Consider the following 22,769-nt stretch of genomic DNA (forward strand, 5'->3'; position numbering starts at 1 on the left):
CTCTCTCTCTCTTGGACGCGGCCGATAACATCAGACGGGGGAAATATAACTTCTTAGCACTCTCGTCGCCGCTGCGCGGAGAGGCGTAATTGCGATTATCGCGAGTGCGCCGAGTCTATAATTAGCGATCGATACGCAAGCGCGGACGAACGGACGACGTTCCGGAATATCGAGCATCCGCGTTATTAATCCTCCGCGGTGTGCTGCGCGCGCGTTTTTGTCAAACCGCGAACCTTCGCCGGCGACGCCTTGTTCTCCACGACGAGGTGTTACAACGTTATACAGCGAGACGCTCACGACGTGAGCGTTACGGATGGATTATTCATACGCCGGCGATACACGTTAATGAAAACATTCCTCGCGGCTCACGTATCGATAAACACGTTAAATATACCCGCATTGATTAGGGACGTATTAATGAAAGGTCGTGCGAAAGATTTTCTCGGAGCGACGCGACGAGAAGATTCATCGATCACGTGTCTGCGCGCCGCAACGACTCGATGGAAGATACATCGATGCAATATCGTTGCGCTCTCGCTGCACCTGTTCCAGACTGCTCGGGCGAGGAAGCGGAGAAAGTCGGTGCCGGGGATCTCGGATCTATTTCCGTGGGGCCCCAACCGGGCATTAACAGACGGATGGAGACGCGGAGCGGCGGCGACAAGAGAGAGAGAGACAAGCGAGACGGCGAGGGGAAATTTATGTGTTTGGGGAGGGTCAAGGGAACGAGGGTAGCGACAAGTGCAGCGGACGGGCGGAGGACAGCTGGATGGTTAGATGCAACGAGGATAGAAGGTGGGAGGGAACGTAGGGAGACGTGAACGCGCGCGGAGGGTCGGATGCACTTGCGCGTTATCGAGACGAATTCCATTCTCCGGATCGTTCCCGACGCGCGAGGACGCGACGGACCGCTTTTGGAACGGGGCATCCGCGGCATCCCGGCTCCGTGCCCCGGGAAAGCTATGATCGGTGGAACCCAGAATCCGTGATTCCGGCAGAATCCCCGCCGCCGGGGTGTAGAATCCGCGGGCGACAGAATCCGGGGGATCCAAGACTCTCGGCCGCCACGTGGCTCGCTCGCGGGAGCCAGGATCCGTGGAAATTAGGATCGAGACCTCGGGGCGATTATATGACGGATCAGAACGCAGCCGGCGCAACGAATTGGAATCATGCACGATCTAATGGTATTCAAGACTTGTAACGCGGAACCCATTATCGCACTTGGGAACGTGTATCGAAAAGGAATTATCATTCATACACGGAGCAAACTTTATGGTAAAAATTATTATAGAATTTTGTAATCGAAAAATACATCGACATTCTGCAGTAATTGACTATCTTTTCATTTCACATGTGCTACTGATATTTTAGGAATTAAAATGTGCTATTGACAAAACGTTTGACATGTTTCTAAAACAAGTCAAATTCTAACGAAATTAACCATGTTCCTCAACTCAAAGTAGACCTTATTGAAAGTCTATTCCTACTATTGGAAACATAGTAAGACTGAAAAGAATTTATATGAAAAGAAGACTACAATATTCTCCCCGTATAAAAACTACAGTTTAAGAATCATGAATCTAACAATGTCACATAATTTCCGACGGCTCAGGTGCACGGAATCCAAGATCCACCCAACCTCCAACCCTATCTCGAGATCGTACGAAAATCGCAAAACTGAAAGCTCGAGGAACCTCGTGGCAGTCCTTCGGCTGTCCCGCCGTGATCGCAATCTAATAAATCGCGAAAGTCGTCGAAAGAAGTGCGCGCGTTGCACCGAGCCGGTCGCTCTAGTAACGGAACGAGTCGAAAGTGAATTATATAGTTATTCGCGTACCAACGTTTAGCGTGCGAGATTACTTTCTTTTGCCCTACTTCTGTTTTCACGAGCGCGCTCGCTGCTGTCGGCGGTTTCTTCGTTGTCGTCGTCGTCGTCGTCGTCGTCGTCGTCGTTGTCGTCGTCGTCTCGGAAGAGGTCAATCGTGAGACGAGAGGGAGAACGATACAGTGACGCGCTCTCTGCGAAATATAATAAATCGCACGCACGTACGCGCTCACGTATGAAAATCCGCACGTCGACACGCGCGCACGCCTCACGTCCGTCCGATCGAGCGTGTAATGAAGCATCTCGCGTGAAAATCCGCTTTTTGCGCGCGTTACGCACCGGAGACTCGGTGAAAGTGATGCTCATGCCGAAGACACACGCCACTCGACACGCCAGAAAACTAGCGTGTATGTACGTGCATCATACGCGCGCGCGCGCGCGCACGCACACATACGCGATGCGCTCGCTTTCCTCCCGCTCGGTTAACGAGTTCACTAGGTATCGCCGGCTGACAGATCGAAATCTGCCGGATAACGCGAGATATCCTCAATAAATTAGAGCCAATTAATCTCCGCTTTCGCGCATCCCGATAAATATAGAACCGACGGAAGTGCAGCTTCGAATAATAAAGGCACGCTGCGGAAGCTGGAAGGGAAACGAGCAGGTTGCCTCTCTCGTGTGAAATATAAATCGCGGACAAAAACGCGGATATAAATTAATCCGCGAATGCGTCTCGTATCTCTTTCTCTCTTTCTCTGTCTCTCGTATCTCATATTGTTCCGATGTGTTGCACCTCCGCGCAATGTTTTTCGAGCTATTCTGCACGGCATGTACGTATGCAATATGTATCATAGTCTCGTATGGTTTTTTGCACAAAAATATCGACGATTTTCTTTTTGTCTAAAACGTTTTTATGACGTTCTTTTTTTCTACACCACCGATCAGCACGAAGTAACGCGATGCTCAGGAGGGAAATGCTATTTTGCCTGTTTCCAAAATCTCTCGTTGGATCTCCCGCTAATCGCGTTGTAACGTTACTCCTTCGGTTTACGTGAAATGTCGAGCATTCAAGGCACACGCAAAATACAATTCTACTCGAAAACATGCGAACATAATATCTCGATGATAATCGAACGATAATCGCGCGCGCACGCCTCGATTCTCGCAGAGGTAAATAATATTCCGAGATGGAAAACCCGTTCCGTGAGGGAGAAGGAAGGTCTATGACGCAATTAAATATTTAATATGACACTCGGGGCGTAAGCAGATTTCGAGCTGTATTTGTAATAGTTTTGTTAGAAAGTTTCGTCTCTCACTTTCCAACCGCTTTCTAAAAATGTGAAAAGAACAACGATGAGCACCCACTTCAATTCGTGTTCTAACGGCTCGTAATTACTCGTCGCGGCCTGCGGTCAGGACGAAATTGCAAGGCGATACTCTCCGCCTCGTCAAAAGCCCGACAAAACCCGCGCGCCAAGATCACGCCGGGCAAAAAATCCGGACGACCGATCGGTGATTGTCGCCGCGCTGCCGCTGCTTCACGAAAATCACCGGACGGAAAACAAAACTTTGAAAATGCCGTCGCACGTATATACGCTCGTTGATTAATATTTACGAAACTCGCGCGCTTTACGATAAAATTATATATGCCAGGCAAACAGTAGCCCGCGTTTGTTAGAGAGCAAATTGGATTTGCGCGTTACAAATCCAGCAGATGTCAAAACAGCGACAAATTTTTCATATGAATCTGTTGGCTTCTTACTATACAGTTGATCCTTCAATTATTGCCGACATGCGCGTGTATGTTTAACAAATATACGTATTGGAAACAATATCGTATTGGGACGCATTTATCTGCGTTTTTTGACAGATACAATACCTGCGAATGGAGTCATTCGCAAACTCCGTGTTTGGTATTTTTTACAAAAATTACTTGAATCCAATGAGATCCAAGTGATAATAAAAAATGAAACTTACAACGAGAAATCACCTCCCGACGATGTTCGCAGGAAACACAGTGCGTGCACTTAATCTCTTCAAGGGCGAATTTAATAAGATCCAAGGAAAATGAATCTCAAAGTAGCCTAAATATGATAATTGTCAATCATGAGATGAGATTCTCTTTTTCTTGTGAGATTTCGCAGTGAATGTTCACTCACAGTTCCTGGTAATCTAGTCGATAATGTTCGAACCGAAGAAGCATCGAGAGAATGTATCTAAACGTACATGTATGCGTTAGCATCCTTGAAGAGGTTAAGTGTGCGTATGCACGAGTGCGGCAATGCGATTCCGTTGGCGTTTACCGGATTGCTCCTTCGTCTTCTTAAACCGTTCGCGAAATGCCCGAAACAGCGCCGTTTTTACGGACGTTCTTTCTTTCCTTCGTCGGGAGCTGCGTCGCGTTACGACATGATTGCAAATTGCAAGAATTGGGCCAACGCACGTAGCCGCGCGGGCGCGCGTCATCGCCCGTTGTTTTTTTTCCGTGTCACCGTACGCGAGAACGCACACGCGCGAGATTATCGCTAACGCGGATGTCTGCTCGCGATTCGCGGGGCCTTGGCCGGTTTTCCTTTCGGACGACACGGCGGTTCACCGTTCGAATTACCGTCGTCACGCACGTCGAGAACGACATGGCGGACTGAAGCACGCGACGCGCGCGCTCTCTGCTCCCGATGGTAAAGAAGATTGTATCCCGTCGTCGGCAAGCGAAAGATGCGTTTTACCGACTGCGAGCATGTCGATAAGGCGACATGTAACTCATATCGACGGTGACTGTTGCGTTTCTCAAGTGTACCGACGTACGTCGAATGAGAAGAAAAATATAAAATGATGCTAAAATCGACTCACCCTTACTCGGCTCCGGTTGGATGTTCTCCGTCTTGATCTCCGTCCGCGCGACATACGATATAGAAGCCGAAGATCCCTGCGTCGAGGACGCTGCTAATTTTTCTGAACACAAACATACACATTATGTTGAGAACAATTTATTATAGATGTCGCGAGGTAACAGAACAGTAGAAGCGTCTCACGCAACGCGCGTGTATACAAGGAGAAAATATTATAGTTTTCATGTAAATTCTCTTTTGAATTTTACCGTTTCCAGCAATATAGGAATAGACTGTCAGTCTATCTTGCTGAGGAAAATAGTAAATTTTTATTATAAAATTCTCTCAGTGTAAAAAACATCTTAGGATATTATAAAGGTCGTATTAATAATCGTTACTTGTTTCGCGTGAAATTTTCGATCTGAAAATTTTAGAGCTTTAAAGCTCTAGATCAAAGTTTTTGCACTTGTATCACTTATATATTTATTTATTTATAGTATTTGTAGTTGCGTGATTGCACTGTGAAAAGCTTACATTTCTGACTCTAAATTCAAATCTAAGTATCTCACTTGAGGAAAATTTCAAGTAACGATTACTAATGTGAACTTTGGAGACACGTGTTAAAATTAATTTACATCGTCTTCATGTTCTCTGGAATATTGAGGACAGCGACAATATGATATACGACAATCACCTGCTAATAAAGGATTCGCAGCAGCAATGTTGTACCTCTGCCGCCTACAGGAGGAAGTTACGGAAGTCGTAGTGGAGGTCGGTTGACTGGGCTCGGGCAGATCAACCGACAGTTCCCGCAGGAATGTATCCAGGGGGTCGAAGGGTTCTTCCCCTGTGACACCGGGCATACCCTCGCCCTCTTCCGCCGGTACATTCGACGCCGCCGGCGTTCCCACTAGAACGCTTAACTCCATTGGCGAGAACTCCACTGATTGACCTGTGTTGCTTTCCTGCAAACACAGAAAATTTCAAGATAAGAGAAGCTCTCACTCCTATATGCCGATCGACAGATATCTCTCCCGCTAAAGTAGTCTCGTATATCTCAAACCAGTAAATCGTAAATTTTACCCATACCAGTCTTAGAAGCTCCGAAAGTTTGCGAATCTAGAAATATTGGATTTAAAAAATTTTTCAAACATGCGAAGTTACATTTCGCTGCTCGACTCACCTGAAGGCACTGGGTTAAATCCACCATCTTGCCGTCATTGTCAGGGCACCAGAGTAGCTCGTCGTCTATGAAGGGCATGTTTGTCTCCTCCTTGGGTACGAGGGTGGTGGTCAGCGTGAGGGTTTGCGATACGGGGACCGGCATCGGGACCCGTATCCGACGGCGGGGCCACTTTAGCCACCCCCGCGCCCTCTAACATCCAAAACCACCTCCGGGACCTACCCCGCCTTTGCGCCTGCCGCGCGTGCAGCAACAACCGAACGATTACTTGTTCTCTTCTTCCTCTACGCGCTCGTGTCGTTCCCCTGAAAGCAGAATGCACACAGCCTTAAAATTAAATTTGTCTCGCAAAATCGTAATTGATACTTATAAAAAAAATCGTTGAATTCTCTCTCCATGCGGATTTAATGGGATAAGCTATTCAAGCGGCTTAATTAAGCGCGAAACGAGACCTCGCGGCGATCTCGCAACGATTTCCGGTGCGTCGTGCGTTCGCACTTTCATTCGGATTCTAATTTGAACTCGGCTAAATCGCGGCTTGATTATAATGTTACTTTCTCCAGCCGTGTGTAGTATAAGTACCCACATGAATTTATACGCGATGTAACACTATGCGGAAAAATAAGAGGGAAGTATACTCTCTCCTCTTCTTCCTCTCGGCCCTGGTAATAAAAATGGAATTTCAGATCGCCAATTAAGATGTAATTAAGATGCATTGGAAATCCGGCGCAAAGATTTATGAAACGCTATATTACACCTAGAAAAAAGTAAAATCTACCGAGTTGACTTCGCAGAATATCGCAATTTTCTAAATTATAACATTTATACGGTCTCTCTTTCTGAGAAACAGCGAAATCAAATTGAGTTCTTTAAGAGATATTATAATCAACTGAATGCATTAAATATTCTCTCGCATACACCACTGTCGATTTGTCAAAGTTCGTCCGAAAAGAAGAAGTATTCACGCGCGTATTTGTAGACTTTATATTTTCCTCATTTTTCGAACAAATTATATAAACAAGGCTTTTAGGTACACAACCAAGTGAGAGAAAGAAAGATAATCAATGAGAGCTAAAGATAACTGATTATTAGTAGGAATATATTTATGTGAAATTGTTCGTCCCAAATAATTATTATTAGTAGCCATTATTTTGCTTGTATTTGAGAGAATGCTTAATCACACATACATAAATCAGGAGATATAAAACTAATTCTCCAAGTCATAATTTCATTTTTTTCAGACTATTGTCCTGCAGATCTGATCGTTAAGCTCACGAGCCTGCTCGTCGGTGCGCGGCAAACAACGTCGATGGTTCGTGGCTAATTCGCGTAATGCCATCGTTGTCGGATGAAGAGGGGGCGGAGGGACGAGGGCAATACGCCGGCAATTTCCATGAAAGTGAAAACACGGAGCGAGAACTTTCTTTCTGGCTCCGTAGAGCTGTTTCACTTCCTGTGCGCGTAACCTCGCACTCTCCCGCCACCGCCGCCGCTGCATTTCTATGCAGCTTCTACTACGACGCGGCGTTGCATTTACGTAACTCGCTGCCGCGAAAGAAAGTTTCCACGAGGAGAGGTTAACATCCTCTTCTCTCGTCTATCTTGTCCGAATATCGCTCGTCGTCGCCATACATGTACTATAATACTTCCACGTGTTTTTTTCGGTATAAGTAAAATAATAGAGAAATCGTGAGAGAGAGAACGAGAGAGAGGAAGAGATAGAATGTAGCATATTTCCACCATGTAGTAATTATTTTTTCAACAAGATGTAACTGATGTTTCTAACTAAAAAGTTAGCATTCCTGGTGTAATTCGTAACTACGGGAGATGTCGATGCGAAGATCAAGTCGGAACTAGGAAGCGCGACGTTTTCCTGCGCTTTGAACTTTTCCCGCCTTGGCGACCGTCCGCGACAGTACTGTACTTTCTGCTCTTCCTCTCCACAGAGTGCACACGTGGCGCTACATGTGCGATCACACACATCAAACTAAGAGTGTTTATTCTGTTTGTCCATAACGAGAGTGAATCAGTGTAGAGTCAGTATGCGAGAGTGAAACAAACGAATCCTACCATGGCGGACGACAAGGATAGTAGCGAGGAGTCGGATGAGAGTTTAGATGCGAGAAGCGATAAGTTCGACCCACTGAAAGCGTTGTACTCGTCAAAAGGACGATTATCATCTCACAACGTGCCCATCTACGACAACATCAGCAAATTCGAGTCTGTTCTGAAGGGATCCGCCGCACTGATAAGAGTGTGTATTACGTATCGCGTCGATTTTGAATCAAATCGTAGCCAAATACGATAGAGATTCGAGAGCATGCGATATCGAAGCAACCTAACCTAAACTTAACTCAACCTAACCTCTTTGATCGAATTATCAATTCCAGTCCAAAAAACATCAGAAGTTGTCAAAGCAAGAATTCGAAAACATTCTAGAATGGATATTGGAATTCATTTAAAAAAATTCGTGATTGTTATTTACGAGAATCACGAGCGATTCGAGAGATATCGAAAATCCAAGAGACAATGTAGCACGTGGTAGAGATATAAAAAATAATATAAAAAATAATTGCATGATAGAAATCTATATGAGAGATGCAACGAGATAAGAGTGAAATTTCGTATTTATGGACACTAAGATCATCGAGACAGCGATTTCGATAGCTAAGATTCGTGGTGTATTTCAGACAGAGAGCAAGTCGGCCGTCGCGGGACCATCCTCGAGGCAGCGATTTTTACCTCATCAAGGTAAAAGACAAGACACATGGAACTCGGTGGTCTACGGCACGTTTTACGCACGTAGGAGGGTTTTATGGCGCGGCCGTGCGCGTCAGCTTTCGTACGTCTCGCAAGAGATGGCGATCGCATGCTGTTTCACGGCGCACGTGGGGACTTCATTCATGTAAGTGGCGTCGCGTAGTATCGAATTTCAATGCGGCATCACGCGCCGAGAAGAATATCTCGCTGTACCCCGGAAATCTCTCGCGCTCGCATGTCTTTAATTACTGCGATTAGCAGTCTCATTAGTTGTCAGACTTCATTTCCATCGCATCGATTTTCTTTCTCTCAAAGCAGACTACGCGAGTCCAATCGACCAAGTTTTAATCCGAACGTGAAGCCAACGGCTTAGTCTCATACTTTTATGAATTGAAAAAAGCGTTTTTTAAATCTTTAAGCAAATCGCAGAAAAACATATTTCTCAATTAATTTCAAACGGATCTTGGTGAAACTATAACTCCAAATCTAACAACGAAGATAGAGGGAAACATCCAGTAGCCGACACTCGTTACAGTACTTATTAGTTTTCGGCATACCCTTACTCGAATTCCATTAAATATCAAGATGTACGGGAATTCATTAATTATTTGCTAATTATCAATTATTTATTATTTATGTATATATATATATATATATATATATATATATATATATATTAATGTATATGTATAAATCTTCATACACCTTGATAATCCAGTAACATTCGCACAAGAGCGCCGAAAACAGGCGGAACGCCGACTACTAGACATTTTTCAAAGATTTGCAATTAACAACGATTTTCTCGGCTTTTCTTGTCGAGGAGGAGAGGTCGACGCGAAACACGCTGAATCTAGCGCGGTTGAAGGTGGGACGATTTGCTGATCTCAGCTGCGGTCGCGCTCGACTCGACGCGATTTCGCGAAATGAAACACGCCAACGGCGCGCGGATTCGTCCGCCTCTTCTTGCACCTAATCACTCGCGTCATCCGCGGCTCTATATTCCAGATACCAACGCACTTTATTTACAGCCTAACAAATACCACGAAGGTCGCCGCAGCGGCTGCAGCGGCGGCAACGCACCAGCATTAGTCGCGCGTGGAATTTGACCTCCGCGAAAGTGTGCGTCAACCGTTCTCGCGTGCGTGGTGAGACTCCGACCGCGGCCGCGTAGAGGCTACCCATTGTTTCCTCTTCCACGACTATCTTTTCCGCGCATATATACACGTATATACGCGATATCTACAATGTCGCGCGAGCGCTCTCTCGCTTTTAAACGGGAAGGAAAGAGATCCTCCTCTCTCTCGCATCATAGTCGCGAACGCGACAACCTTCTGAAGCGTCTTTGCAACCTCTAGACGACGACAACCGTCAGTTAACTCTCACGATATTTTATTAACCCAAGAGAAAGAGAGGAAAGAGGGGAGATATTCGCACGAGTATATCAATTTTGCAGATTCAGAGAAATCTAATCCGACGTGCCTAAGGGAGATCTCGCGCCTTCTCTGAAAGATCGTCGAACGCTGAACTCTCTCCGGTTCGATTGCTCGAAAGAGTGCACCGTTTCTACCGCGGTTGTCAATGCGATTCCGAGATAGATAAATGGAGGAGGTTCGTAATCGATAATTAAGACCGCTGCGTAGGAATAGGTGGCACATTCGAAAACGAGAGGAGACGGACAGAGAGGAGAGGCGCGGAGAAGAGGGGTGGCGAACACTTAGACTCAGCTAGCGCGTTCTCCGCATGCACCACGTCCACCGTTCTCCCGGTGCACCCGGGGGGTATATATCTATTGGCCGGCGGCCAATTACACGAGGCAGCCGATAAATCACGGATCCCTGACCCAGTGCAGTTTTATATTTACCGACGACGGTGCGTGGTGTGCGCGCGGAGGAGCACGGTCACGCGTTCTCTTCGTCTCTCCTTCTTACTCCTCCGTTCCGCACCTCTGTTCCCCGTTTCTATCTCGCTTCGTCTCTCCCGTTTGTCGTTCTTGCGATTTTCTCTCTTCTCATCTCTCTTTCTCTCCTTCTCTACCCCCCTCTCTCTCTTTCTCTTGCCTTCTCTCGGCCGAGGTGGCGCAAAGAGAAGCAAAGGGAGCGAACAAGCGAGGGAGAGACAGAGACGGAGGAATGCCTCCCTCGAAGAGGGGTGAAGAGGGACCCCGTTGCGGTGGCCGTGCGATTGTGCGAGGTGGGAGGTGGGCACTGTATGTATGTGTGTGCATGTGGGGCGGTCAGGGATGGAGGGAACGGAGGGAACAGCGGTACGTGTGTACGTGTACGTAGTGCGGCACTTGTTGCGCGCCCGGACGTCGACCTCTCGCGCTCAACCCGAGGCTCCGCGCCGCGCCGCGCCGCGCCGCGGCGCGCCTAGGGATGCTCATGATACGTCGATACTGTCCCAGTATCGATACCCGCGCAGTACTTTTGGAGTCGACAATGGGAGAGTGAGTTTCTTTTCGCCTCGAAGCATGCCGAATTCGTCATTCGAAGAGAGACAGAGAGAGATAATACGAGACGCGAGACTCCCGGTCATTCCTCACGTTTTCTCATGCGCTCTCGCGAAGAAGATCCGCTGAAAGCTTCATCCAACGATTGATGACTGAAAAATGTTGCTCTAGCCGCAGCGCTTTGTACCAAGTGATTCATCGGCTGTTGCGATTCCAATTATCTCTCGTACACTCTAAACTTTTTCAGTAAAGAAGGCTAGGTTACGTGTAATGCGCAACGCGAGAGACAGTTCCACCGTTCAGATGCAAGGTTCATCTTTGTCAGGAGGACGATGCAATAATTTTGATGTTGAATCCGAATTCGCGTAAACGCGAATATAAAGTAATATTAACCCGAATTTGTGTCGCCACGCAAAAGTGTGAAAAAACTGTCGGCCACTGTCTCAGTATAGCGGTTACATGAGAAATAGCATAGGTAGAAACGAACGTGATTGGTTGAAAAGTTTTGATGTCTATCGATCTTATCGAATCAATCGATCTATCGACAGATCGATAATTACCTCATGACTGGTAATTAATGTAGATAGTGCGAACGTGTTAGCAGAAGAAATGACTATTTTGACAGCTTGATGTTTCGTATACGATAGTAGAGGAAGTTATGTGCTTACGCGCAATCAGCAAGTAATAATGAATTATTTATAGTGATTTTTTACATATAATCTCTCACGCTTATTTTTCTTAGCTTTACTTTTCCTTCTTACTTTCCTAATACTAATTGCGGAAGTAGAATCTATTTTAAGCATAAAAAACATTCACTTTTACGATTTCGAGCGTCGATATTTTAACTAACGCTTCAAGTTTTGAAGATACTTGTTTTGAGTGAGATTCTACTCAAAGAAATTTGGAGAATATGAGTTTCCGAAGACAAATTTCACGCTCGAAGGGTTCAATTGATTCTGAGACTCCTGTGACTTTGCACGAGTTCATACAACCGTGATTCTATCGCTTATTTCCTTTTTTTACCGGCACGATCGATAGTTAGCGATGAAGAGAAGAGTATCGGGCGATATATCGGCGTTTTCGGGATACCTGGCGAAAAAAACCGGGACACCCGATCGTATTCGCTTGAGCATCACTTGATGCATCGCGTGGAACCGGCTGGCCTCTCCTTCTCTCTTCGGCCGGCTCTCTCCCTCTCGGTTCCTCCCGAGCGAAAACTTCGCACGCCACGGCGCAACCTCAAAAAGGTCGTTCGGCTTCCGGCGCTCTCGTTACGGCCGTGTGTCTCTAAATACGTGCACACGGCCCACGGGTGAACCAGCGGGCGAACGAGCCAGAGCGCCGCGACGCTCTGCGTCGTGTCGCGACGCGTGTCTCTCTTGAGCGTATTTCGGAGGTCGACGTTTGGCGATCAGCGAACGAACGTACCAACGAGCTTGGCCGGTCGACCGTGCCGCGCCGCGCCGTCGAAAGTCGCGTGGCGTTATCGAAGCCGATCGCGAGCGCGTCCAGAAAGAGAGAGATGGAGAGAAAAAGAAAGAGAGAGAGAGAGAGAGAGAGAGAGAGAAAGAGAGAGAGTCCCGAGCGCACTTGTTGCGCCCGGACATCGACCTCGCCGCGCGGCGAGCCTCTCCTCGCCGGCTTCGGCCCTCGAACACGTTCCGCCGGAACCGCGATTTTTCCCAATTGTGGACACGCGCCGGCGAACGAGAACGCCACGTCGACGGCCGCCTGCGTGTGCGTTGTGTGTGTATATGTGTGGGGCTAGAAGCACCGCGATTCATCACGTCGCAAGCAACGTACACATATCGGCCGGGTTCTCCTTCTCTCCCTTTCAGTCCGCCGTGATTTATCGCAAATCGATCGGTCTCGGTATCGACGCTGGCACCGATCCACCTGACGCGGTATGCCGGGTATTCGGACGATTGCTCGGTTTTTCGCGCGACAGCCGGGGTTGAGAGTTCACGCAGGATCTGAATAGCTCGGAAAGTGGAATAGCTCGGCAGCATGATCTTACGGGGATGCAGAGACGCGGAATTCGCGAGTCTGCGGAGTTCGCGCTCCGATTAACGACCTGTTGGACCTGTCGGCCTTAGAACTCGTAGAGTATCCGGGAAATCTGCGAACTCTGTCATGAGTTCAGTTAACGTCGGCATCTGTATCGGCGGTGCAGCGCGCAGGAATCCAAGAGCGAGGAGATCATGGAGGAATCTGTCAGATTCACAAAGTCGAGAAGTAACGCGCGGGTCGATGGGTTCTACGGCGCGAGGAGCAAAATTTCGATTTCACGATTCACAGCGCTGCTAGGAATTGGCGAAAATCTGCGGAATTCAAGATTCGGTAAAAAATGAAACTACGGGCGCTCCGCTCGGGAATCCCGGCAGCCACGGCGAGACCGCGATCGACGCACAGCCAAGCAAGACCGCGCGGAATTCGGACTCCTTCGAAGGTGAAATTCGTAATCTCTCGGTTATCTACACGCGCGTTCGCGCAATTTCCGCAGCGGAGGGACCCTCTCGAGCGGGCGACTCTCCTCCCGTGTAACTTCGCGGTCGACTTCGCGCCATCTCTTCCCGACCTATCGCAACGTGACATACATATGGCCGCGACGCGAACGAAATGTCAGAACCACGACGACGACGACGACGACGACGACGACGGCGGCGGCGGCGACGACGACGACGACGACAACGACGGCGGCGACGACGACGAAGGAGATATAGAGAAACGAAGGAGATCCTTCCTCTGTGTGTATGTGTATGTCTCTTCGCTCCGGAAGCGAATTTCGCTCTCTGGCGATGGACCCTGAGTCCACCGCGAAGAACGCGACACACACATACACACGCGCGCAAATGGACGCGTGTGCGCACTCTCGCTTATGGCACAACACGATGCAAAGCAGCGGCGGGCGACGACGACGACGGCAATGACGACGGCAGCCGTTCGCCTCGAGTAACGGAATACTCGTCGATGTTTTCTCCGCGATTCTCTCGCACGGCATTGCGCAACGTTTTACGCGCCGCTTTGCCGCCGCGACACCGCGTGCAGTATGCGTTTTTCCCGCTTCCCTCCCCCTCTCTCTCTCCCTCTCTCTCTCTCTCTCTCTCTCTCTCTCTCTCTTTCTCTCTTCCACTCGCCCTGCCTGTCCCCCTTTCGCAGTGGCTCGAAAACCCTCGGAGATTATGCGGCGAAAACACTCGGTCTCGGCTCATCGCGCTTCGGGGAGTCCGCTCGGTCGTTTCCGGTATCCCCGCGCGCGCTCTCGACGCCAACGACTCGACTAAGGGGAACCTTCGGGTCGCCCGCGCGCGCGAGAGAGACACCCGGTAGACTGGGCGATCCAATTCCTCGGCACCGCGTTTGTGTGCAACCGCGTACCCGCCGTGCCGACCTATCCCAACGTAACAGATGACTATCGAGCAAGCCGAATCGGCCGCGGCGCAGCTCGCCCTCTTAAAATCTAGAGTGCCCTCGCGCCGCTTTCGACGATCGGCTTTGCAGCCTAACTTTAGAACGGAACTCGTGAACGCAGATCGGAACTCCAACAGAGCCTCTCTCTCTCTCTCTTTCTATCAACGAATTGCCCGATTCCATCGCTTGTGAAAAGCACAAGTTTAAATTTCACAGGACTCGAGGATCTCGATCGCCGCGCCTCACGGCGAAATTTTTGCGGGGAACCGGCCGCGAAATGTCAGCTGCTTCGTTGTTAAATTTTTTGCTGTGCATAAACGCGGGGATCCTCGGCCGAGGTTATTCGCGGTGGGACCGAGGGTTGCGCTGAAGCTTCTGTTCCTAAGATCGCGGGAAAAGTTCCCGCCGCGGCGCGCTTGCTCGCTCGCGTTCGGTATCTTACGATCGCGCTCGCGCGATAATTACGGTTTACTGGATCGCGTAAAGCTGGCTTAATGGGACCGGCCGTAAATGCACGGGACGAACGCGGCAGGGAAAAAGAGCATGATTACATGTCAATTAAGGCAGCGCATCCTCGCATGGGCTCGTCGTCGCGGGCGAGCCGCGTGTGGCGTCCGCTGCAAAACCATCGCGAAATGGCGCGCGCGATCGTTTGTCAGAATGAAAATTAGAGACACGATCCCGGACCACGCCTGCGACGGATACTGAGGGATCGATAAATCGCGACCCGAGCCGCGCCGTGCAACATCTTTTTCCCGCTCTTGCACACGCGCGCGCGCTTGGCCGACCTTCCCGGGGTAAGAGTGATTTCTCCTTTCTTCGGTCGAGAAAGGCCAGGTAAGGTTCGCAACTAGAATCCCGACTTAGCGCCTTCCAAACGCGGCGTCTCCTCTCTCGTCATCGACGCGCATTTGTTGCCCCCGACTCATTCGAGCGCTTTGAATGTGAAAGAGACAGGGGTAGGAACTCTCGCGTACAAACAGCTCCTCCCGAGACTCGAGGGCTGTTTCGAAACTCGAACCTTGGAAAGTGACTGAAAATAATCACACTAAGAGCGATGAAACAGCCCCAGTCTGTATCCAAACAAACTATTTCTGTCGTACATTCTTTACATTTTATTGTTGTAAACAATGGGCTTTCAGCAAATTCGCATAAAAAAACTTAGGGTTCGCACAGTTGTCACTTGAAATTTATCTCATGTGAGATACTCAGATTTTCATTCAGAGTTAGATGCAAATTTTCCAGTTAAATTATGATTATATGACGTTTACATATGTTACTGCGATTCAACTGTAAAACTCTCATCTAACTCCAAGTTGAGATTTCAAGTGAGGCTATCTCACTTGAGATAAGTTTCAAGCAAGGACTATTAATATAGACCTAAGAGATGTCGTGTAACTGAAAGATACACCTCTCCCTCGTTTTCTCTTTTCCTCTTTTTGCCCTTTTATCTCAATCTGCCGCGTCCCGAGAGAAAAAAGAAGAAGCGATCTCGTCGAACAGTCGTAATTGTCTCCCGAAAACAAGTTCCGAATAATCGCGTGACCGTCGGTGACTTCCTCGGCCGTGAGGATCCGCAAGGGAAGGAACATCGCGTGGCCGGCAGCGGCGGCGGCGGCGAGGAGGAGGAGGAAGAGGAGGAAGGGAACCGAAGGGCCTCGTCGCAGAAGTAACAGTACCTACGGCTAGTTCGCGTAAAGCAAACCGCGGCGAGCCGGCCGACGCGCCTCGTCGTGCTGCTCGGCTATACAGAGTGCCCCACAAGTCAGGCACTTTCTCCCGACCACAGATATCTCGAGAAATCCGGCATATCGATTCCACTCCCGGCGAAAATTCGAGCGCCCCTCGCGTCTCCTCGCGATCTCGCCACTTGGAATTTCAAGCAGCGATCCGACAATTGACTCCCAAATTCGAACTCGAGACCCCCCGAGACATCGACAGTCTACCAATCCTTTTACACCCACATTGCACAGCCGCCGTAATTAACGCTCTGAAATTTGTAACGTTCCGTAACTCGAAAAGAAAAAAGGAACTCGAACGCTGAGGGACACCGAGGAGACCAACATTTTTCTCCCTCGATCTCCGGAATCTCCCGTTGAAATACGCATCGGTAACTGCGGAACACCCCGTATATCCACGCGGCGTACGCAACGGCGGAGCGCGCGGCCGTGTGCGATCTCGCGGAAACGTGTGCGCCCGTGCATCCGTGTGTATACGTGTCTATGTACGTGCGCTTGCACGGGTATGTATGTGTGTGTGTGTGTGTGTGTGTGTGTGTGTGTGTGTGTGTGTGTGTGTGTGTGTGTGTGTGTGTGTGTGTGCTACGTATACGTGTAGTGGAGAGGTCTGGTGGCTGCTCGCCTGCCTGCCTGCCTGCCTGCCTGCCTCGGCTCTCGGGTGCGCTGCCCGACAGGACGTTGAACCCAGCGCGACTCAACCTGGGGATCATCCGCGGGTACAAGCCGCGCTTGTAGCTCCTCTCCCGCCCGTTCCTCGCGAATCCCCCGCAGCTCCCTCCGTCCCGCGATATTTCGTTCGCCGTTCTCGAGACGGGGTACACGGGAGAGGGGGCCCCACCCGCTCGCTCCCCCTTCCCCTTTCTCCCCCCTGCAAGCCCCGCGCGCGCGAACATTCTACGAGGGCCGTCGTACCCACCTGCGACCCGGACTCCTCTCCGCGGGTTCGGGCTCCTCTCGCCGAACTGCTCCTTCGCACGCACCGCGCGAACATTTTCGCAGGTGAACAACACGCGAGACACGCCGCCGTACAGATGTTCGCGGGCCCTTTTTGCGCGCCGCGAACAAACGAACGGATGGATGGACGGATGGACGTCGACAGGCCGGTCGAGCGTCGCGAGAGAGGCCGGAAAATCTCGAGAACGCGCGCGCGCCTTCCGTCTCGCTTCAAGAAGAGACGTTTCTCCCGTGACGTTGAATATTTCAGAGGAATCAAGAATGTATGGTACAAAGAGTAACGCGCTGGAGACATTAACAGTCTCCTTAACTATAGCCAGTCGATAATGGTTAGTGTGATGCCGCGCGGACGTTGATTAGTGTATTATTAATTAAAATGGAATCTCTTTCCTCTCTTTACCGTCGTGTCTGTTCCGTTCGAATGGCAGATTTTCCACTAGGTTTCCTCACTTCTTCACGATTTCAATCACGGCCCACGGTATCTCCCGGCTTCTCGTGTCTCTCGCCATTCGCAATTAACGTCGAAGACGCGGCAGGGCTTGATGCGACGCGAAGGTAAATTGCAAACTGCCGACTTTTCAATCTCGGCGAGAATCGCGCCGTTCTTGAATAGCAATAACGCACGCGTATTTTCTTGGCTGTGTAACAATGTAAATAAGAATCCAAACAGGAAGTTTAGGCCTTACGCAAATCGTTAACATCATATGTTAATGGTTGATATTTCGCGCGTTGGAGGTCCCCCGTGTTTGTCCCGAAAACGAGCTTTGCGCAAGCGAACTTTGCGCAAGTCACAGTAAAGATTCCGAAAGCGGCGGGTCTTCGTTTTCATTTGAAGAATCGCGCGCGCGCGCGTGCGAAGGTTCACTTCTTTCAAAATCAATATTACGAGCGCGAAGGCTGGTGTCTTCATAATCGAGAGTATACAGGCCGAATCGACGACCTCGCGATACTTTCCGATTCGAAACGCCAAATATTTACCGCGCACTTCGACCAATTAAAAAGAAAACTTGCGAGAACTTTGCGAAATCTCTAAGAAGCCAAAGCAATGATTTACTGTTGACACTTGTCGTGAAAGACAATGTAAATACAATGACATATAAACATATAAAGCGCAAATTGTACACCTCGAGTATGCTTTATGAAGTTTCTGCATGATGAAATCACACAACGTCACTTGTAAAAAACTCCATCCCCGAATTTTCGTATTGAAAAAAATGTTTTGTTAGTTCAGATAGAATTTAAAATGTCACAATTAAAATTTACTGCCGTTTTTTGTATTTGCTAAAAAACCTAGATTTTACATTCTTGTAACATCCGCGATTAAATTTAGGTGAGTATGAAAATTGTGCATTCGTTTGTGTCTCTCGTCTTTCTGGTCTTTCTTGTTTACCACAATCCATTTTGATAAGAAATGTGACTGGCTTTAGTCTGGATGAACTCCACAAAGAAGCTCTCTTGCTAAATTTCACAAATAGTTCGGACAGAAATTCTGTCTCCGTCCTCCATGTTGATGAGACACGAAACATACGCAATATCGCAATATTGTTTGTTAATTATTTATCCATTTCATCCAATTTCTCGTATAATTTTCGCTATAACTGCAAGACCGTTTTTTAATACGACACGTTCGCTCTAATCCGCCGAAGAAACGCGGCCAATAGGGCGAAGAGACGAGCGTCAACAGCGCTCCATGCTTAAGAGCCTGACAATCCCCCGAAAGTGCTTCCTCCCCCAATTGAGACTCATCGACGCTTCGACACTTGCTCGCGGGAAAAAGCCGTTTCCGTTCCCCACGAGGAGAGTATCGAACGAGCAGCTCGTACGGTCCAGTGAAACCGCGCCGACTACCGAACACCCTGTATATAGCTAGGCCGAGCACCACGACGCCTTAAGGGGTTAACGAACGTGCGGCGAGGTACGGACACCTCCGTGGCTCACCCTGCCCAGAGAAGGGACGATAAAGTCACCGTTTCGCGTTCCTCCCCGCACAGCCGCGCCGCGCCGCGCGGTTGCGATCCTAACGGTTCCCTGCGCGCGGTTCACGCAAACGTGAACGTTCTCTCCGGGCTGCGCGCTCGCGCTATCTCCTGCACGCGCTCGCGCGCGAAGGAAGAAGATCGGAACATGCGAGGAGCAAAGGAGCTCGCAGGAAAGAAGGAAAAACGACCGGAAGGTCGAAGGTGGACGCGAGTGCGCTCACTCCTCCGCCTCTCTATCTATCTCTTTCGATTCTCTCCTGCTGTCTCCTCCTCCTTCTCCTCCTTCAAAAGAGAGAGAGAGAGAGAGAGAGAGAGTCTTATTTATTTATCATATAGTTGGAGGATTTTCTCCGCTTGATAGTAAATTGCATTTTTCCTGTTTTCATAGAACCAAAAAACAAATGGCGAAGTCAACGTGGGAGAAGAGAAAACGCGTCACGTCACGTCTTGAATCGCGCCACGCTCGATTTTCCCGCCCTTTATCACCGCTGTTTGTGTACGTCTTGGCGTGCGTTCGAAAACTCTATCCGAGTGCACTCGCTGCGAGTAAGAAAGATACAGGAGTGAGATAAAGAGAGAGGAGAAGCACTCGGGTGGAGTTTTCGAACGCGTCTATGGAGGATCGCGGCGGCAAGTACACGATATTTCAAGGAAGAGGCTGTGTGCTCCCCCCATAGAAGCGCTACCTAAAAAGAAAACAATTATTTCGCGTCGCGCTCGTGACGCGATCGCTCACGACTTAATTACGAACACACGTGAGACCGCGGGACGCGGACTCGCGCTATTCGCCGTCGACGTCGACGACCCGTCTCGTCCCCGATCGCGAGAGACGCGCCAGCCGCTCGGCGGGCAATTGGATCGCGCGATAGTGAAAGTGCACGCGGAAAGGAACAAAGAAAGGTGGAAAAGAAGCGGAGCGAGCGGCCGCGACGGGCCTTTAGGTGGATGAAAGTTATCGGAGAAAGCCAATTGGCACCGTCGATCTCGCGAGCGAACACGCGCGCTCACTGCAGCTCTCGCGCTGTGCACCGCTCATGTTGCACCGCTCGCGCACGAGCTCGTGTGCGAGTCTCGAGCGCGGTGCACACGGAGAAAATAAGTGCACTCGCCGCCGCCGCCGCCGCCGCTGCCGCCGTCGTGCAGCGCCGAGGCTTTACGTAACTCTGCGGCGTTCCTCTTTCCGCGCGACGACGCCAGGGCCGAACCTACCATTCCCGACTCGCGAATCGCAAAGGAAACCTTGCGAACGGGACCTTTCAGACATGCAGAAACGTCGCGCCGGACGATTCCTCGTAAATGCGACATTTTACGATTTTTTTATGGCTATTATGGAGAGATATTGATATGAGGTTCTCTATCGGGAATATAGTCGAGTTATCGACATTCTGATCGCGAAAAATAGCCTCAAGCCTAAATGCGACGTAAAGATATGCGCGCAAAAGCTTGAAATGAGCGGCGTCGCTCCGATACGAAATGCATTCCATGCCGGATATCTCTAATGCTGTTACGTTTCCCGGCGCTCCGTGTTATATTTACGAAGATCCGATTGATTTACGTCGCGGAAAAAGAGAAGTCAACAGCACTGCGTATGGGGCTATAGCCACGACGACGGGGTTAATGAAGCTCGTGGCCGCGTAAAGTCTCGTCGTCACGACGGCAAAAAGGAGCAAGAACTGGAAGGAACGAGCGACGCGCGCGAGAGATGCTATCGGCTCCGCCGCTCGGCTCGCGCAAGGATGAACGATGATTTGTCGAGCGAGTCCACGAGACACGAGAGAGCCGCATAAATTCTTATTAGCGCGATGTTACGGCGGCTCGCCGTAAAAATCCGTCGGCGCAATCTGGTCGACTCGGGACCGCGGGTGCTTCCGACACCCCGATACTATCAAAGTGTTACTCGATGACGTAATCTCGCTCACACTATCGCCCCTTCCTCTCCCTCCCGTTGTCACGATACTAATAATTATCACTATTTTCTTGGGCCCGTATTAATAACAGTCGTCACTTGAAACTTGTTCCGCGTGAAATATTCAGATATGAATTTAGAGTTAGATCTGAGTTCTCTTTACTCGGATCAGGTAACGTGACATTACATTTGCAGTCGCGATTCAGCTGAAAGATTCACATCTAAGTCTAAGGCCTGTATTAGCAGTCGTTACTTGAAACTTGTCCTACGTGAAATACGTGAAATACGTGAAATTAGTTGAGTTTTTATCTGAATTATATAATATGTGTGACATTACACATTTACAATCGCGACTCAGCTGAAAAACTCGTCTAACTTTAAGGCTCGTATTAGTAGTCGTTACTTGAAACCTCTCTCAAGTGAGATATTCAGATTTGAGTTCAGAGTCAGATGAAAGTTTTCCAGTTGAATCGCGATTACAGATATATAGTCACACATTATATAATCCAATTGAAAAATCTGAATCCAACTGCTGAAAAAGCTCACATGAGACAAGTCTCAAGTGGCAACTATTTATACGGCCCTAAATTAAAATCTGAGTGTCTTATCTGAGAAAGTTTTACCTGAATTTCAGGAAATGACGATTAATACGACTCTTTGACGCGCGAATAATCATTATAACCGCATTCATGTGATTGTTTGTACTTTATTATGATTATTATTATATTTATTATTTGTTGTTCGTGGTATATCGAGTCACGGAGTGTGCGGTACACTTTGTTTTATACATCGAGTATTTTTAGCATCGACACTTTACTCCCGACAGTCTATAGATATCGATCGCGCGTATCCCGTGTATTTTTAATGTTTAAAACACATATTAATTACTTACGTTGCTTCCTGTGGAGTTATTATTATTCTTTATACTTTTCTCCTCATAAACGCTACCGCTTATAAACGCGGTATTCGATATTGAGTGTTCGACGACGACTGTATGTCGAGCGCGACGAGAGAAAGACATTCTGAGTTTTTTCGCGATTTTTCACACGGGACCTCATTGATGAAGAACTCGTCTCGCGAATCGTCAATAATTAAGTTTGTTGTCAACGGATGCTCGTGAAATTCGATATCCTGGCGCCAATTTAAACATGAAGGAGTCTCTCCTCCAATCGCTTCTCGTTTTCCGCGAGAATTGCCGATGCCGCTCGACAAATTAATTGACGTTTAAATGTTTAACAACGTCGACGTCAAACAACGAACGTTTCCACTCGACTTTCTGAATGATCCACACACGCACACACATACACAGGATCGAGCAACCCTACATTTGAGATTGATGTTCCGACCGTTTACAGAACCCGTGGCCAGCAGAAGACGCGGCGAGCGAAGCCTGGGGCAGAAGAATGTTCTCTCGAAAATGCAAAGGACCCTCGGCCCGTTAGGAATGCTCTACGGTTGCATGGAGAACAAGAACCGGGTTAGGGTAGGTCAAACCGACTGATTTTATCCTCTAAGTGTCGATTAACACTTCAGATCTTCATTAAAGTCTGCGAATTGCGAACGAGTCGACATTGTGCAAAAGTCGAATCGCGAATTGCTACACGAGAATCACACGCACGAGACACACAGAGATAACTTTATATTAAAAATGTATCGAATAAATTTTCATATATATATATATATATATATATATATATATATATATATATATATATATATATATATATATATATAT

General features: G+C 48.6%; 2 protein-coding genes across 6 annotated transcripts in view; one reads left to right on the forward strand and one right to left on the reverse strand.

Annotated features, from left to right (window-relative positions):
- The window catches only part of LOC116841865 (ecdysone-induced protein 74EF), a 241,750-nt gene that overhangs the window by 154,219 nt on the left and 64,762 nt on the right, over positions 1–22,769 (reverse strand). For 4 of the 5 annotated variants that reach the window (XM_032810299.1, XM_032810301.1, XM_032810300.1 and 1 more), the window contains 3 exons: positions 5,837–6,141; positions 5,348–5,618; positions 4,676–4,777 (listed from right to left, as the gene is read on the reverse strand). In XM_032810299.1, coding sequence (XP_032666190.1) covers positions 4,676–4,777; positions 5,348–5,618; positions 5,837–5,980 — 517 coding nt within the window. In that variant the 5' untranslated portion in view covers positions 5,981–6,141. Of the gene's footprint in view, positions 1–4,675; positions 4,778–5,347; positions 5,619–5,836; positions 6,142–17,549; positions 17,990–22,769 lie in introns of those variants that run through there. The other variant, XM_032810303.1, reaches the window with a different exon arrangement.
- LOC116841869 (U7 snRNA-associated Sm-like protein LSm11) overlaps positions 7,689–22,769 on the forward strand; it is a 27,753-nt gene continuing 12,672 nt past the window's right edge. Inside the window, exons 1-3 of the mRNA XM_032810309.1 lie at positions 7,689–8,090; positions 8,527–8,587; positions 22,390–22,517. Coding sequence (XP_032666200.1) covers positions 7,908–8,090; positions 8,527–8,587; positions 22,390–22,517 — 372 coding nt within the window. The 5' untranslated portion in view covers positions 7,689–7,907. The remainder of the gene's footprint in view (positions 8,091–8,526; positions 8,588–22,389; positions 22,518–22,769) is intronic.

Source organism: Odontomachus brunneus, unplaced genomic scaffold (genome assembly GCF_010583005.1).
Source record: "Odontomachus brunneus isolate Ranch 3 - 2012 unplaced genomic scaffold, Obru_v1 Obru_scaffold_019, whole genome shotgun sequence".
Lineage (NCBI taxonomy): Eukaryota > Metazoa > Arthropoda > Insecta > Hymenoptera > Formicidae > Odontomachus > Odontomachus brunneus.